The 17,278-nt window shown below is 41.1% G+C and overlaps 1 protein-coding gene across 6 annotated transcripts in view; it reads right to left on the reverse strand.

Annotated features, from left to right (window-relative positions):
• Positions 1-17,278, reverse strand: part of PEPD (peptidase D) — a 143,109-nt gene that overhangs the window by 38,188 nt on the left and 87,643 nt on the right. For all 6 annotated transcript variants that reach the window (XM_032701583.1, XM_032701584.1, XM_032701586.1 and 3 more), the window contains one exon: positions 16,475-16,552. In XM_032701583.1, the coding sequence (XP_032557474.1) occupies positions 16,475-16,552 (78 nt within the window). The remainder of the gene's footprint in view (positions 1-16,474; positions 16,553-17,278) is intronic.

Raw genomic sequence — 17,278 nt, forward strand, 5'->3', positions numbered from 1 at the left:
AGTCTTCTTCCAACCAGCCCAAACAACTATATGAGAGGTGAACCATCGTAAGAAATATGATTTTCCTTCACTGTGTTCGAAAACCTTGGAGTTTTCTTCCTCTTGCTGCTTTTTCACAGCAGGGTCAGTCAGACAGCACAAGCAGAAGGCAGGGCCACTCCACTGGGGGACCCTCTGTGCCACTGAATCCTAGTTACAGCAGTAATTAGGAAAACTCTGCAGAGCAGCTCCGTCCCCAGCCAGCAAATGTGAAGGGTAAGGATAAATATCAGCTACCACAGAAAGTGCTCCAGCTGTTCACTGTTTCCAACATACCTGCTGCTGAAAGCAACGGGCACTGAGTAAACAAAGGCAACCAGGATAAAGCTAAAGAATATTTCAGCAGACTCTTCTTGCTGCATTGCATACACAGACACACACTGAGGAAGATTTACTCCACGAAATTTTAAAATCCACCCAACAATTTCCTCCATGAACAAATCCTTGCACTGAGTGCAAGCCCTGCTGCAGTCACCGCCAGCCTCCCCAAACTGGGCAAGGTTCACCTGCAGAGAGACTTGCAGGACTGGAACTTCAGGAACAAACCCAGTGGTTACAGATGCAGAGCTGCACAAGGCTTAAAGCTACAGGAGCAAACTCCTCAGGAGAGTGCTACAGAGAGACCTGCAAAGTTAGATATGTGAACACCGAGCTGATACAAACACTACATATGTTCAATTCAACATGAAACACGGAATATTACAAGAGAAAGTTGTGAACTGAAAAAAGGTACACAACAGGCAGAAAATGTCAGATGCACAGGGTGAAAAAAATACCCTCAGACACCAGCACAGCAACTGTGTCAAACCTCAGTCTAGTCAAACCTCAAAATCAGAAACCCCACCAACACTGCCTAAGGTTTAATTTTACGGTTAGACTCGCTTCTAAAAATAACTAAAGGTACTCACAGAAAATCTATGGATACAGAAAACTAGCTGCAGCAACTAAAAGTCATGCCTACATGCTGCAGTGTGCCAACAAGATGCAGATGTCAGATCAGTTCTAAATTTTTTAACCCATCCCAAATGGACCCGTTCAAAATCACAAATCAAGCTGCACGGTGCTTTGTGGGATCTGCAGCAGTTCTGTGGCCCAACTCTTTTGCATTTACAAGTGTGAATGTCCAGTCAGCATGGTGACAGTAAAGTTGTGACCAACGACTTCCAAACTCCCTGTCCATGCCTACTGGAAGTTGCTATGCTTTGTATATTTTCCCTGGAAAACAGTTATTCCGAACTTACCAGAGGCAAAACTTTAGTGATGTCTTTAATCTTACAATTATCATCATTTTCTCAAACCCATTCATCACTCGGTGGCTGTTAAATAGCTTTTCAAGTTACTGGAGCACTGAGTAATGGGAAAAAAAAAATCACAAAGCTAATGTACACCAAAACAAGGCTCACAACCTAGGAAGCACCATTTGTTCAGGTTTCTTGGCTTCCAGACAAGAGGAGACATGAGGGAAGATGATCTTTCAAATTCCATCACAGAGGACAACACACCATCCAGCCTGAACGCTTCAGTGAGAAAGCATCCAAACCAAATGGGACATCTGGGAGATATTTTGGCTCTTACAGGGAATTCTCTTCCATTTAACTTCAGTTGGGAACATATCCATTAGTTAAAATGTTGCCCAAGACGTGGAAATAGCCCAAATATTGTAGTTATCCTGAGAAAATAATGGGAGCCTGAGAAGATCCCAGTTTTGTATATTTGCCTGCCAGGCAAAGTAAGTGGTGAAGCACATTTAAATCAAATAAAACGTATGACAGCTACTATCTTCTCCTGTTGACTAACTGGAAAAAAATTCTAAAAGCGAGTTCCTTAGAAAAAAAAACATTTATTTTACTCTGAAATTAGATGGTTAACTCCTAGTGAAAAAGATATTATTAGTGTATTCTAGCATGTTCTCAACTGCATGTACAAAATTACCTGCCTGATAGTGCAGTCTTAAAAGGGTCATGTACAGAAACCATTACTTAATGTTATTTGGACTGTTATCAAATGTAGCAGCAATATAAACAAATTAAAACACAAAAAGGAAAACAGGCCTTCTATGCATCTTGGTCTATGGTTTACGTTTTAAGAACTGCTTAAGACAGAATAACATACGTAATAATACAATATTCTCCAAACTCTATCATTTTTCCCTTTCAGATAAATTAAGTGCTAGCAGACTGTATATGTTGTCTATTACAAAACTTAGTTGCGAATTCAGTTTTCTGTTGAATGATGAGAAGCTCCATTCCAGAACAACCCTTCCCCCATTTTTCAGCACATGATGAGTCTGAGGCTGTCGGGTTTCTGAGGCATTTGAAAGGGATGGTGGCTGGAGAAGGAGTTTTGCTGACCAAAGAGAGATGCTTGGTTGTATGGCAAACTCCTCACTGATTTAGCTTGAAGCTGAGGAAGTCAGCTCAGTCTCTCTCTGAATCTTCTGAGAGAGAAGTTAATCTTGCTTCGCGTCATTTTGTGGGGAGCAAAAGCAACGAAAACCTACCTGCCTTCATTTCAGGGTGAGAAGTGTAAAGCAGACTTAACAGTCAGAAGACCTGGGCACCCTCTAAAAAATTCCTTGTTACTGCTTCCATTTATTTCCTAGAACTACTAAGAAGCTACACCATAAGTAAAAGATGCATTGCAAAAATAGCCCAAACTTCTTCTTGGAAGCAGGAGCATGACTCTCCTGGTGGAAGCATCAGTTCTACGTATACATATAATCTTTCCTCCCAAACATATTGCAAAACACTGTAAACATTACTAACTAAAATTGAACAATGCAAAGCATAAGCAAAATCAGATAACCTGCCAGCTGCCCTACTGACAGAATGCCTTTCTTATGTACCAGTAATACAACATTAGCCAAGAACATCGAAAAACAAGTTGCCTTCTGCCTCCGTTTTACAAGTCACCTTCAAAAATCACTAAGGGCATTTAATTCCTTTCACAGGCAAAAACCTGAAACCACAACTTTATATAATTTTGTACATAAAACAGTATCATAGTCAAAAAGAAGGAGGAACGTGTGACATGCCACAGCCTTGCAGAAAGGCTTGGCTGGATGTGCCCCTCCTCACAGGAGCTCCTCAGCCCTTCCATGTACAACTGCACTGGGGTTCTGCTCCCTGTGCAGGAACCCAGGAGGGTGGTTTGGAGGAAATATTTCAAGTCCTGTCAATTTTAAAGGGAATACAGGCTTGTAAGTCAGTACTGGAACTGAAACACCACACAACAGGATGCACAGAAAGCTCCTTTCCCCTCCTGTCCCTCTGAAACAAAACGGATGAGTAAGTCACGGTTGCGTTACTTTCACAGAATATTGGCACCACAAAACGCAAATTTATAGTTACATTTTTGGCTTTCAAGCCAAGAAAAATAAAACGTATTTTGATATTGATTTTAGCTTTCTTAACCTCTGACTGTGAAGCATCATGAAACACTTTGCTAACTCTTTAGATCTGAACACTGTGGAATATAAAGAGTCATGGTTCTTTTCTTCATAAAGTCACTGTATACCATTTTTAAAAAATAAAGCATCATCTTCCTCTAAGCATGTGTTTTACTTTTATAGGCTTGCTGACACTTTTATTGTCAAATAATTTGAAACTGCCAGGCAATGAAGCAAATTATGGCCAATATCACAATGGGAAGCAATACTTTATTTGGGATATCTGAGCCATGTGTATGAATTGTTATGATCCAACCACCAACCCAACCCAAAGACAAGCTCTCGCAGGCATTTTTTGGGAAGCCTACAGCTACTCCCACGAACATAAACCTGTCACTCGCCTGCTCTACAGATCTGCCTGGTCTGTACATCACAACTGGATCTCCTCACCATAGTTATAAGATAGTTATTCCTCTGCATTGTTAATGTGGCAGAGCGATGACTGGGGTGAAACCCGGGTGGGTCTCCTCCTGGTGCAAGGCACTCTGGCACGGAGCATCACCCGCCTGCAACCCACGTCCTTCCTCCCCAGCTCCTGTTCTCAGGACTAAATCTTCCCTTCCCCTGGGTGGGTTTGCAAGACTAGCAACAAGAAAACTGATATTGCTGTATCTTACTGTGCCCTCCTCACACCTCAGGCTAAACAGATGTGAACACTGGTGCACTTCACTCAGCCACATTTACTGAGGCTTTAGGGTTTTGAGCCATTATTAACCAACATACCTACGAGCAGCCACGTAGATGAACTGGTGCCAGCCCAGTCCTAGGACATCAGGAATAAAGGTAGGTACAACATTTTCCTCCTCTTCTTGCACTAAAAGCAAGTCATCCCCAGCTGGAGGTTTATTCTGTGTGATCTCAGCATTCCCTGCTCCGAGTTCGCAGAGAGCGCTCTGTGCTTTACACTTCACGCAGCAATTAAATCCTCACGTACTAACAAAACCCAGCCACTTGTTTGGTTAAACACTTCTAAGGCAATTTCAAGCTTAAGGGAACTAGGTATCAGCATTTCTATGAGATACATTCTGGAAACACGCCAAGTGATTTGGAAATAGGGTGGTTTAATAGCACACCACAAGAATGAGTTATTGTAAGTGATATCACAAGGAAGAAAATGGAGAGTTCAGTGACACACACTTTTTCATACACTTGCATCCTGACTAGCCAAGAGATATCAATTAAAAAAGCAACACTGAGTAAGATAACATTGCAAACTCCACCAGAGAATTGGGACAGTACATAGTCCCACCATGCTCAGGAAGGTTTTTTTAAGAGAAGCCCTGCTGTGTCCAGCTTCCATCTGACACGGTAGACAGGGAGCTTGTTCTGGCTGTCCTGAAGTCAGGCTTGGCTCACTGATTTAATGCCAGCTTTTTGCCATCAGCAACCCTTGGGGTCAAGAATAACCTAAAAAAAATCCAAGAGAATACTCTTTGTGTAGGAAATGGGATTCTGGGTATTCACAAGAAATCTTCAAGTTTTTTGTTTAAGCCTCCTGTTCAAAAGAAGAGCCACACAGGTAATGCAGTTACAGAGACACAAAATGACTACATGACTACTCTCCATCTAACTTTGACTTACATAACCATGTGGCCCCACATTTGGGGTTTGTCCTCAACCATGTCTTTTCATCTTGTCTACCTTCTCCATGACTTTCCTATCTTTGCTCCTCTTATTGCACTGTCTCACTTCAGGCTTTCCCAAACTATCTCAAAGGTAATGGGAGGCTTGTCTCAAACTTTTCTCGCAGAAGATGACAAGATATTCCACTAAGCTTTGCTCAGATAGAAAGAGGGTGACAGAAATAAATAAATCTGTCTACACTAAATTTTGAAGGAGAGAGGACTGCTCACCTGTATCTCTACAATTCCAACTACTGAGACTTCAGTGGTTGTAGCAAGAATACACAAAAGTTGGATGGATTAAAAAGGAAAAAATAAAAAAGGAAAGAAAGCAACCAAACAAAAAAGCTTCACCAGGTGTTTGTGCCCTGCACTGCCCAGGGTTTCCTCTCACTGCCACAGACACAGAGACACTGCTCACAGAAGCAGCGTGGCAGTGGGAGCTGTGCCTCTGCTCTGCTGCTCCAGCAGTGTGTGGGGTGTCCTCCCTCACAAGGATTTGTGCCAAGCAGAAGACCTTCAGATCCATTTCTGCCACAGGATACGAAATCTCATCCTCACCAAATCCACCAAACGAGCTGCCAGTAAGAGCTGGTTCAGTGAATACCCACATCTTCTGCAAGATTTTATGTGCTATTTTCATACACAGCTTAAGGAGGAGTCCCTTGCTTACAGCATTTATCTCTGGAAGAAATCTATGGCAAGATCCTTAAGCTTCTGCACTAAATAAACCAATTTCCATGATCAAATATTAAGCTGTCCTCCACTCCCCTGCAGTTTGCATTAATGCTCTCTTAAAAATGCTGTCTGCCCAGAGCAAAGAGCCAAAAAACCTCTGATTGGCTTGTTCACAGCTAAATTCACCCCCAAGTGCCATCTACCCAGTGCTTCTGCTGAGCAGAGGGATGTCTCTGACACAGAGGTGCCGCACACAAATAAAGATCTGGGAACACCAACCAGTACTCCTGGGTTGGGAGAAGGAGGTGGCAGCAATGGGGGCTCCAAAAGATGCAGAAGGTAAAGTGTCAGAAGTGTCCATGGAACACCTCTGCCAGACCCTCACTGACAGGGCACCAGAGACCAGGAACAGGCTCAGGTGAGGTTCTGACAAAAAGGTTACCTGTTTGACTTGTCTTTTTGCTGAATGGATCATTTTTTTTTCTGTCTGTACTATCCTAATTATTATCCATTTTTAACTGACATATTTAATAAGCAACAGTACTCTTTTTAACAGAGACAATTCTTTGTTGAAAAGTCAACAGAGATGGCAGCAAACCCCAGGTTTTGGCCAGTTTCCATCCATTAGGAGTCTCCCCATCATGGGGCATTCATGGCTGCAGCTGACTCTCTCAAACAAGGAACAGGGATGTCAGAGCTGCAGGGAAGAGAAGGGAGCATGCAAGGAGAAACCTTGCAGCTGAGTACTTCCCAAAGTGACAACAGCAAACCTCATCAGCTCCTCACCAGAACGTGTGATACCAGCAGAGGGTAAGAACAACACAGCTACATTAGCAAGTTATGAAAATTTTGCAGTTAACTAAACCAGTCCATTTCTAGATGTCTGCTGAGAAGTGGAAGGTACCTACTGAAAGTGAATTGTAAAAGTTTGCTACTTCTAATACAGGCCACCATTCTTGGGTGCTGACACTTGGAACTACGAGCCTCAGCTGTCAGCAGTTGTTTTTGGACGCTCTGACCTGTGTTGCCTTGACAAACAACAATCAGAGATCACAGGAGCACGTGACGTGTCACACCTTACCGTAAATACTGTCAAGTTTTCTCACGTGTGCACACTCACACACGTCTGTGTAAATAAAAGCCTAACACTTCCAATTTCTCTCCATGATGGGAACTGAGCCAGTGTCCAATGGCACAGGTACATTTAGGTTTTTTTAGACAGCCTATGGTCTTTCTGGTGACTGTTCAAGCAACCTCAAATTGTCAGTTCTCAAATGGAATCCACCAGACAGGAGTTTCCGAATGCTCTACAGAAGCTGACAACTGAATGAAAAACCCCTGACAAGACAGTTGCTGGCCTTTCCATGGACATGTCCAAATGTCCAAGCCAAGTGCACAGGAATTAGAAACACTCTTGCCTTAAAGACCTAAACCCTCAGCCCAGATGTGGAGCAGAGGGACTCCTCCTGAGGCCCCCAGCTCAGCCAGACTGTGCCTCTCCTGGGGTAACAAGTGGTTTTCTGAACAGACACAAGAGAAGACCCAGCACTGCCCCAAACACAAGGACTGGGAGTTATTTCTAGTTCAGGGGAGAGACACAAAGTGTTGTGGACTAACTGTACCTTCCCTCTGAGCCATGCAGTGGTTTAAAAGCCAAGCAGCTCCCTCTAAAATTGTATTTTAAGGTATACAACTGAGTTCCCACACCAGTGAGAAACATTTTGCTACTGAAATTCGTCCAAGACAAGCAACATTCATCAAGAGTACTTCTGTCATACTTCACGTGTATTTGTATTAAGGACCACCATAAAAAGTGGATTACACTAAATGGCATTTATAAATGATCAACATCGAATTATCAAGAATTAAAAAAAGAGACTAAGCTTTATTGTGCTTGTTTTCTTTGAAGAGATGAACACTCTGGCCAAATTGATCCAACAGCAGCCAGGTTTTTTTAGACTACATTGGGAATGCTAAGCTAAAACTATGACAGATAGAACTCACAGGTGACAATTAAAAAGACATTTCACGTACACTATAGACAGCATAAAATTAAGAGGCAGACTATAACACAGCACTTAAAGGAAAGCTAAAATTTGTTACAGCAAACACACTATTAATACTTGGTGACCTCTGCTTTAGTTAAAAGGCTTATACATTTCTGACAGCAGGCAACCTCATAGCCTGAATTAACCAGTACTAACAGAACACATTCAATTAGAGCAAAATTACTGTTAATTCTAGGAAATACATTTCTCTATTTTTAATCAAATTCAATTTTTCTAGATTAGCATAAAATTAATATAGTCTATAGCTACAAGAAAATGAAAAATACCTACACTTGATGAAAATAGTAAATATTAATCAAACCAGAGGAATCAAGCCAAAGAAATTATTTAAGAAATGGATAGCCAGTTGATTTTGCAATCAACGAGTAAGTAGTAGCAATGTACTTTGTATTATTATTAGAAACAAAACCATTACTAACAAGTTGTTTCAAAACTGCAGACTGAAAAGTTGAAGCTAACCATAACTTTACATATTATTACAGCACTGAACTTTAAAATGCATCAAAATGCACAAGGCCAAATGAAAATACTAGGTTCATCCTTAAAATAGTTGAGCATTTACATCTGACACATTAACATCCTGAGATCTTAAAAGCAGTGCTTTCAAGAAGTAATAAATACAGTATTTCCCACCTGGGGTAGAAAAGGGAGGACTTCTATTATCTGATGGAAAAAGATTGGTGAGTTCCTGCTTTTTAAATGCAACATTGCCCCCACCTGGACAAAAGAATTTCGGTTATAGGTTGGCATTAGTACCATAAAACTCAATAAAACATAGGGAGAGTTCCAAAAAAGGAGTTTGGAAAAGAGGCACAGCAAACTTCCATCATCTTTTGTAATAAGATTTTGTAATAATTTTCAAGCTCACCTAAGTATTTTAGTTGACTTATTGAAAATCTTTCAATATTTTCCTGAAATAAAAGATAGCCACTCAGTAATCACAGAAAGTCCTTTTATATTATATACTTACTTTTTCCTGCAAAAAAAAGAGAATAGTGCATTTTCTACAAATAACACTGTATAATATTAAGATAAACATGGTGATATAGTTTCAATCAATATGTATCCTGCAGGTGCATGGTGTGTGTGTATACATAAAAGATAAATACAGATTATACAGAAAGTGACAAATCTTTTGATTATACAAAACTGATGCTTTGAGATCAAAGAAATAAAATTAGCAAATTTATTGAATTCTATTTTAGCTAATAAAAGGCTTAGCCTTCTGAATAACCATGAACAACTGAATCTGACAAGCCCTTGCAAAAAGCAACTTCCTTTTGCAATATTCATCACAGATACTCTGAGTTGGACGGGACCCACAAGGACCATCAGTCCAACTCCTGGCCCTGCACAGGCCCATTCCCAGGAGTCACCCCTTGTGCCCCAGAGGATCAGCCAAACCCTCCTGGAGCTCTGGCAGCCTTGGGGCTGTGCCCACTGCCCTGGGGAGCCTGGGCAGTGCCCAACCAGCCTCTGGGGGAAGAACCTTTACCTGAGATTCAACCTAAACCTCTCCTTCTTCACACACCTGGGAGTGACCAGCCACTGCAGGAAGCCTGAACACTCTTCTTAGTCTCTTTTGAGTCACTGAAAATAAAAAGCCCCTAACACTGAGCATCTTCCCGCTCTGCTTCAGCCAGAACAAACCTTTCACAACTACCAGTACTTGCAGCCAAGAAAAACTCCCTATGATGAACAAAGCTCCTGAAACGACAAGGTGAGGAGTGTTAGAAGTTAAACAAGATCTTTTGAGAGCACCAGAAATAGTAGTAATAATAATAATAATAACAATAATAATAATAATAATGAGGAAAATGAAATATTAAAAGCTATATACAAGTGCCAAATGGAAGGAAACAAGCCCAAGCTGGACACACCTTGAGTGAAAAGCACACATGTGAAGGCAGTGCTCCCAGAAGGCTGCTGTGCCTTTGCTCTGGCAAATCCACTATGTTACCAATATTCCAACTTGGGACAAACCTCATCTCCTTCAGAGTGTGCTTATTTTAGTGCCCCCTGCTGTCAGTATTGTTCTGATGCTTTAACTTCGCATTGGGACAAAAATAAAAACAAAAATAGTCCTCAGAGTTAAACTATTCTGCTCTTTTTGCAACAGCTTTCCATATCCCCAGCTCTACCATTTGACTAGGGAAATAACAGTGCTTGTTGATACAGCCAAGACACACTTAAACCATTTAATGCTAGCATTGTACTTTTTATGACAAATGTGTTTGGTTTTGTGACACTAACAAAACCTCCCCAGTGCTTAAATTCCGGTACTTGAATGCAACAAAAATCTTTTTCACTTGTTTCACTGTCATCCATGGCAATGATGGCATTTCATGGAAACAGCAGCGAGCTTTTGCAGCAGGAGACATTCTGTTTCCCCAAGGATACTGAACTCTGCCCAACGCTTTCACTGAAATCAATAAATTATTTCAATGAAATAAGTAATCAATAAGTAATTATGAGAGTGTTAAAAGAACCAGTCAAATAAAATGAAAGACATTATCTGATGATCCAACCTTCTTCCATTTAAACTTTTAAAGCTAGTTGCATTTTGTAAATAATAGATAGTCCCATTGTGAATATGAGGTTAATGGTCTCTCTCTGAGGTCTGCTGCACTTCACAAGCAGTTGATGTTCTACTCCCCTTATTTATGCTTTCACCTAAGCCTTCTGAATAAACTACACTCTGGCCCTTGCTCCAGGAAGGACCAATGTCCCCCTGCTACCAGCCAGTGCTGGGCACAGGTGACTGCACCAGAGTGCCCAACTTCCTCAGGGTGTGCAGAGCAGACCCAGCACAGCCTCGGGGTGCCCTGGTCATTAACGCTGTGACTTGGGAGGACATTTCAAAACATTAAAAAATGCTGAGTTAAAAATGCTGTCTATTCAGCAGAATGGACAATTCTTTTCATTATTTTTAAAAAAGCCAAAATGTCACTAAATGCTTGAAGTTCAGTGAACCTGCCAATGCAAGCTGCTTACTAATGCTGAATTTTCATGGAGATACATTTGTCAGATGCCACAAAAAGACCAAGACCTGCAACTCATGACACCTGCAGAAAACCTCCTGAGGTAACAGCCATATCTACTTCAGTTACATCTGGGGTCAGGCTGATTTTCCCACATTTCTGTTATTTAAGTGTGAGCCTCATCATGAAATCCTTATTTTAAGATCATAGAAGCATTTTCCATTTGCCAAACGTTGCAGGAGCCCTGTTGATCAACTGCAAAAGAACAATCAACTCCCAACATGCTTTTGGCAATAAACTACCATTTTAATGCCTTCTCAAAATCAAAACATAAAATATACACTTCAGGTTTGAGCCTCTGATGGTTCCTAGAACAAAGTACCACGCCACAGAGGTGAGATGTTTGCCTTGCCCCAGGCTTCCTCTGTTCCACACTGATGTTCAGTTTTCTCCCTTCCCCTCTCTCCCCAGCCAGGGTGTTACTCCACACTGCAGCACTGCCAGGGCAGGGGCAGCACACAGAAGGGAGGACCCAAAGCAATTTGCTTCCTTTATTTTTAAGGAAGCTTTCATTTTCCAGAAGGCAGGTGCTGATTTGTTGGGACCAATACTTTCCACAGAAGCACACTGGCTCTGACTGAAATTGCTCTGGATGTCGTTTCCCAGGGTCAAGTCATTCAAGTCATAACTTCCAGCCAAAGTCAGAGATGGTTTAGAAGAGCTGAAAGCAGGTTTCCATCTCCCACAAGGGCTCTCTAACCATTAAACCAATATCTTTCCACAGTGTGAACAAAAGCAAACCAGCTGCACAAGGAGAGCTCATGAGACACTTGCCCAGGGAGAACGAGCCTTGCAGGGGATGCAACTCCATGAGCAGGAGTCCCGTCTGCTCTTGGTTTGTGCACAGGAGGGAGTCAGACCTCTGCTCCTTTAATTTATTTGGGGTTTTGTCTTCTTGAGGAGCCACTTTTAAATTCATTCTACTCCTCACCAAATTTTGAAAGACCTCTGGTTATCTGAACTGCTGGAGGCCTCTTGTGTACAGGGCAGGAAGCTGCAAACTACAAGTTCTTCTGCTTATGACTCCACTTTTCCTATCACCAAAGGCAGTTACAGCCTCAGTACAGAAACAGGAGCCTCTTGGCACACAATTAGTAATGCAATACCTGAGACAATGCAGTGAACCTCAGCCCAGGGGCTCAGTTTCAATCCAAGCTGTCACAGGTTTAAGATGACAGAAGAAAATCAGTATTTGTGCATTAGCCTGGCTGTAGGTCATCACTGCAGGCTGTGATTGGAAACATTCCAAGTAGAAGATTTTATTTAAAGTTAATACCAAGTGAAAGGGTCAAGTGCCCAGAACAGTGGTTTGCAGGGATGGTCAGCCTGCATGTTTATCTGGATGACCTTTCTGACCTTCCCCTTGCTTGGGAAAAGTGCTTCAGAGCACAGGGATCATCACAATTTAAATGTTCACCACACAGATGTTACAGTACATGAATCTTTCATATAAAACAATGACTTGTGGTTATTGCAATATTTATTTTTAATATTCATACCAGTTAAATGCATGTATCTATTGAATACCTAACCCTCTCTAAAAATATTGATTTCTTTCTATGTCAATCATAGTGCTTTGTGCTAGTTAGCTATTTTAATATTTAATAGACTGAAAATGACAGCCCTGCTTAGCAAGACAGTCTGTATTAACATGAACTGCCAGAAATTCCCTTGATAGTCCTTCTTTTGCACTGGGATCATTTAGTGCAGAAGTTGTACCTATAAAAAGTGTGGATATAATGCAACATCAGAGATGCAATTCCATACCAGTTTCTTACAGAAGCAATAAACCCATTTGATATAGGTTAATTTTAAAAAATTAACATCATAAAACCAGGCTGTTCTAAACCTGCCACAGCTTTTGAAAAAGTCAGAATAAGAGTCTTAAAAAAAGATATAAAAATGCAACAGCACAAATATTTTGGCCTATGATCTCCTTTTGATACAACCAAATCTGTGTAACTTACATTTTTAAAAGAGCAAACAGTGCACGCACTCAAGCATTAGTCTTCCAAATGTATTTTTTTTCTATTATTCAGGTGCTTTGTTGACTTATTTAATGATGCTGCACTGCACTGCTTTGTACATAAAAAACCTGAGCAGTATATTTCTGTAGAAGTCTTGAATGTTATTAACATCTACTAAATAATGTTAAGAGAAAGACATGAAATTCTACTGAAGATTTTAATGAAAATCACACCAAGTACCCAATCTCCCAATTCTGCTACATACAAGTGCATAAACTGTTAAATTAAATTTATGCCAAAATACTGCCAGGAAACAGAAATAACCCTTAAAACACTTCTACCTCTTTTTCACCAAAAGTAAAGCCTATTTTCTCCCTGTGCTCAGGGCTTCCTGAGATTATCCAACAGAGGGCTCCCTGTAGCTATTAAAAAGCTTAATTGAAAGCCACATATATGACACACACACACAAATCAGCACGCTGTGGTTTTAATGCCCTGCTCTGTATGCACACACACACCCATCCACACCCAAATCAGACCTTGTAAAAGCCCACAGTGAATCCACCCAGGCAGTGCCCTGGCATTATTTGTATGCTGATAGTGCAGCCACCTCCAGATTTTTTTTTTTCTTTTCCGAAGCGCTATTTTTAACTGCGGAAAATGAGCGTATTTTTAAATTGTCTTTACAGAAATTAAATTACTTTTTCTTATTACTTTTTTATTTTCACTTGAGAAAAACGCCAAGGAAACTGTGTGGAGCAGAGTGTGACTGTGTATCAGCCAGGGGGGAAGGCAGGGGCACCTGAGGCCCGGGCAGGTGCTCATGCACACGGAGCACCAGTTTGCTGAAACCAATCTACACCTGACAAACTCCATCTCATCAACACCACGGGGCAACTGGACCGTTTAAACAAGAGGTTATTTTCGACTGTATTAAACCTTGTTCTCTTTGTGGAGATGGTTACAAAGTGGGGCTGCTGCTCAGCAGCCTTGAAATGCTTAAGTGATCAATGTATTTGGTAGATGAGGCTTTCCTGATGTTCAGAGATATGAGGCTAATACAACCCAAACATATTTCAAAGATTTTGCCAATACTGCAGGAAATAAGAGTTTGTGAAGAGTCTTGGATGTGCTCTCATGGTTTAGGAAGGACTACAGCCACCCACCAAACTGCCCTCAGACTGCAAGTAAAAGGTTCCTACATATATCCTTCACCCTGAGGTCTCCCTCACCATTTAAAGGCCTTAATTTCAAATACAGGATATCATAATGCATCGCTATCTTCTCTCAATAACATATGCTGATGTTTCCTGTAGGTTACACACCTTATTTTTAAATTTAATTGAATGACACAGCTGATACAGTATCATGTTGGTGTGTCCTGCCTGATCAAAAAAAAAAATCTCATGGCATATTATCTACTCAAACACAACATAATCATAAATTAAAGCAATAAATTAATGTAACAGTTCGTTTGGATACATGTCCGGAATAAAGACAAGTGCCAGAAATATTCAAACACACACTATCTTTTATTACAGTGAGAATAATAATGATAGTAATAAACTTAGCAAGAGGAATCAAAAACTAAAAAAGGGATACAAAATAACTACCTTATTGGGTGACATTAAAACAAATACTACGAACAGCTTTTAATACAGTATTAACTAGTGAAAAGGAGAAGGGTTAAAGGGATACCAAAAAAGGGATCTTAACACAATATTATGGATAACTATTAACACAATATTGGTTAGTAAAAAGGGAAATTAAAGGAAAATATTATGTAACAATATTCAATAATAAAAAGGGGAATTAAAGGTACACTAAAAGGATATTAAAAAGAAAAAGTTTGTTCTCTCAGTTGCTTCCTCTCAATAAACTGTGCTGACCCACACAGACAGGCCAGGGCTGCCAGGATCTGCAGCAGCTGGTCGGTGCCCATGCTTAGCGGGCGTCCCCATGGAACAACACAGTCTGGGTGGTAGGATGAGGATCGCTCACCCCAGCAGTCCCGACACCCCATTTTATCAGCTCCACATTACACCACGTAGGGCCAGTACCCAGTATAAGGTGATGCCTGAGTGGCAGCCAAACCCCGCCTGATCATTCCCTCATGGCAACAGTCTGTGCATGCCCTGTTGTAGGGCAAGGGGCGAGCGACCCCTGCCCACAGAATCTTCCTCCCATCATCATCTTTCTCACCCCTATGTATGACCTCGACCATTGTGTTTCAAGGGTAGATGTATCTATCTTGCAGTATGTAGCAAAACCAAGGAAGAACTCAGCTCTGATAACAGGGGATATCAAGCTGACTTGCTAAAAACCACAATGGACCTTACAATTAGCTCGTGCCATGAAGTTACATTGTACCATACTCTAGCTGGTTTCACATCCTAATATGATTCCTTTCTCACGCCTCTATGCTCCATTGACCATCCAATTCAAAAGTACCCCCCTTACAATTAACAGTAGTATTTGATGGGTTTAGTAAGCTATTAACCACAGATGAAGATAATACATAAACTTTTGTACAAGAAGCCTTTTAAAAAGTTTTTACAGTATTATAAATAAAGTACCTATCTGTAATTCCACAAGTTCACTCTGCAGCACCTGCAGATGTGCCTGGAACATTAGCCAATAAGTCATATTTTTTAACTTCTGAGATTCAATTTGTTTTCCATAATAGGTTTTGAGCTTATCGCTGATAATACTAATTTGCTTTTCTTCACACGTTTACATTCCACTGTGAAAACACACACCTACACCCTTTTTGCATGTGCTACAAAGGTAATCCAATACAAATCCTCCAAAACTAGTTCTGCATTTTTATAAATGCAGGCTTTTAGAACAACGTCTTTAGAGGTGAAGTACAAAAGTTACAATCTGATATGTTACACCCCACACAAACAGGTGTGTCTTTCAATTTATAGCAATGTATTTGGTGCTTTCATTCACCCTGCAGTGATACTGCAAAGCAGGTGGGCACGTAATGCAAGTAGAGAAAAACTGGTATTTTCAGCTGTATTATGGCAACAGTAAACCCTAAGCAAAATCTTTACAGAAATTTTTGGCACAACACAGAACTAGAGGCACCCTGCCCTAACCTGGACTGAGATGAGTTCGATCCCTTCACACACTCCAAAGTCACATCAGGGTGCCTGGGTGCACACAAGCATTTGTAAGGTCTAATCCATTCTGCAATCTGATGCAGTTCTCTAAAAGCAGCCAATGCTCTTGTGATCCTCCACCCCACCATCAGAGCTGAGGTTTGGATTTGAGGTTCAAGAGCAAACTCAGGTGCCAAATTTTGCAACTACGCTTGTACTTAGAATACAGCCATTTCTTAAATTAAATTCTAAGTGCCTCTGGCCCAGGAGTGTTTTAAAACAGTATCTCCTTCTCCCTTTCAACTGTAGATGCAGGTACACAGGACTTTTGGAGGAAACCAGACTAATTGGGTATGCAATGTTACAGTTTATTTTAAAGATTTCGACTTTGACCATTATGCAGCCATCATTTTACTAACTAGCTCCAAGAGTACATACAGTTCCTGTATGGAAACAGCAGTAGTGAAACAGAAATATCAAACAAACTCAAGCCCTTTACCTACCACAAGTCTCCATCTTCAATAGTCCTGTCGTTCGGGGCTCCGGCGTGGCCGTAGTGCAAAACAGAGGAGTTCTCCCCACTGAGAGGCAGAAAGAAAACGCAGCACAGTTAGTGGGAGAAGAAACATTAACACACACACTCACACAGCATGAGAAGGAACACTGTAAACATCAGCATATTCATACAGGAAGCAGCCTGTGAGAGCCCTCCCAAGCCCTGCCCAGCCACCAGTGCAGCAGAGCTGGGGATGGGAAGGAGCAGGAGGAACTTGGCACAGTTCAGTTGAATATTTCCCATCTCCATGACAGTGTAAAGGAAAGAATTATGCACAAGTAATCTTTCAACTTACACCCTTTTGTTACCACCTGGATTTTTTTTTAACTACTAAGTGATATTTGTCCCTGTTTGAGGTTAAGTAGTCTGAGGGGTAAAACAAACTAACTTCTGCTGGAGTAAAATCTGACATGTTTGAAACGCTCTAGGAATCAGTGGGACTGGAAAAATTGAGTTGTCCAGGGAAACAGCTCCAGTTTCCCTCTGGTGGTCTCTGCTGGAGTGGATACACTGCCTGCTGCTCAGGGAGCTTCCCAGCATACAACGTCAGCAGCAAGTAACAGGTACGAAAACTGTCACTCTTTTCTTACCTCTTATTAAAGAATCACATTACAAAGAAAAGACTTTTATTCCTGGAAATCTTTCAGAGTAAACTGCTGTTTCTCAAGAACAAAACAGCTCCAGAGAAGGATGGAGCCTTGTTCTGTCGTTCTGAAGCTCCGTGATCCATTTGGTGACCTACATTTGCCCT

Source organism: Chiroxiphia lanceolata, chromosome 13, assembly GCF_009829145.1.
Source record: "Chiroxiphia lanceolata isolate bChiLan1 chromosome 13, bChiLan1.pri, whole genome shotgun sequence".
Taxonomy (NCBI): Eukaryota; Metazoa; Chordata; class Aves; order Passeriformes; family Pipridae; genus Chiroxiphia; species Chiroxiphia lanceolata.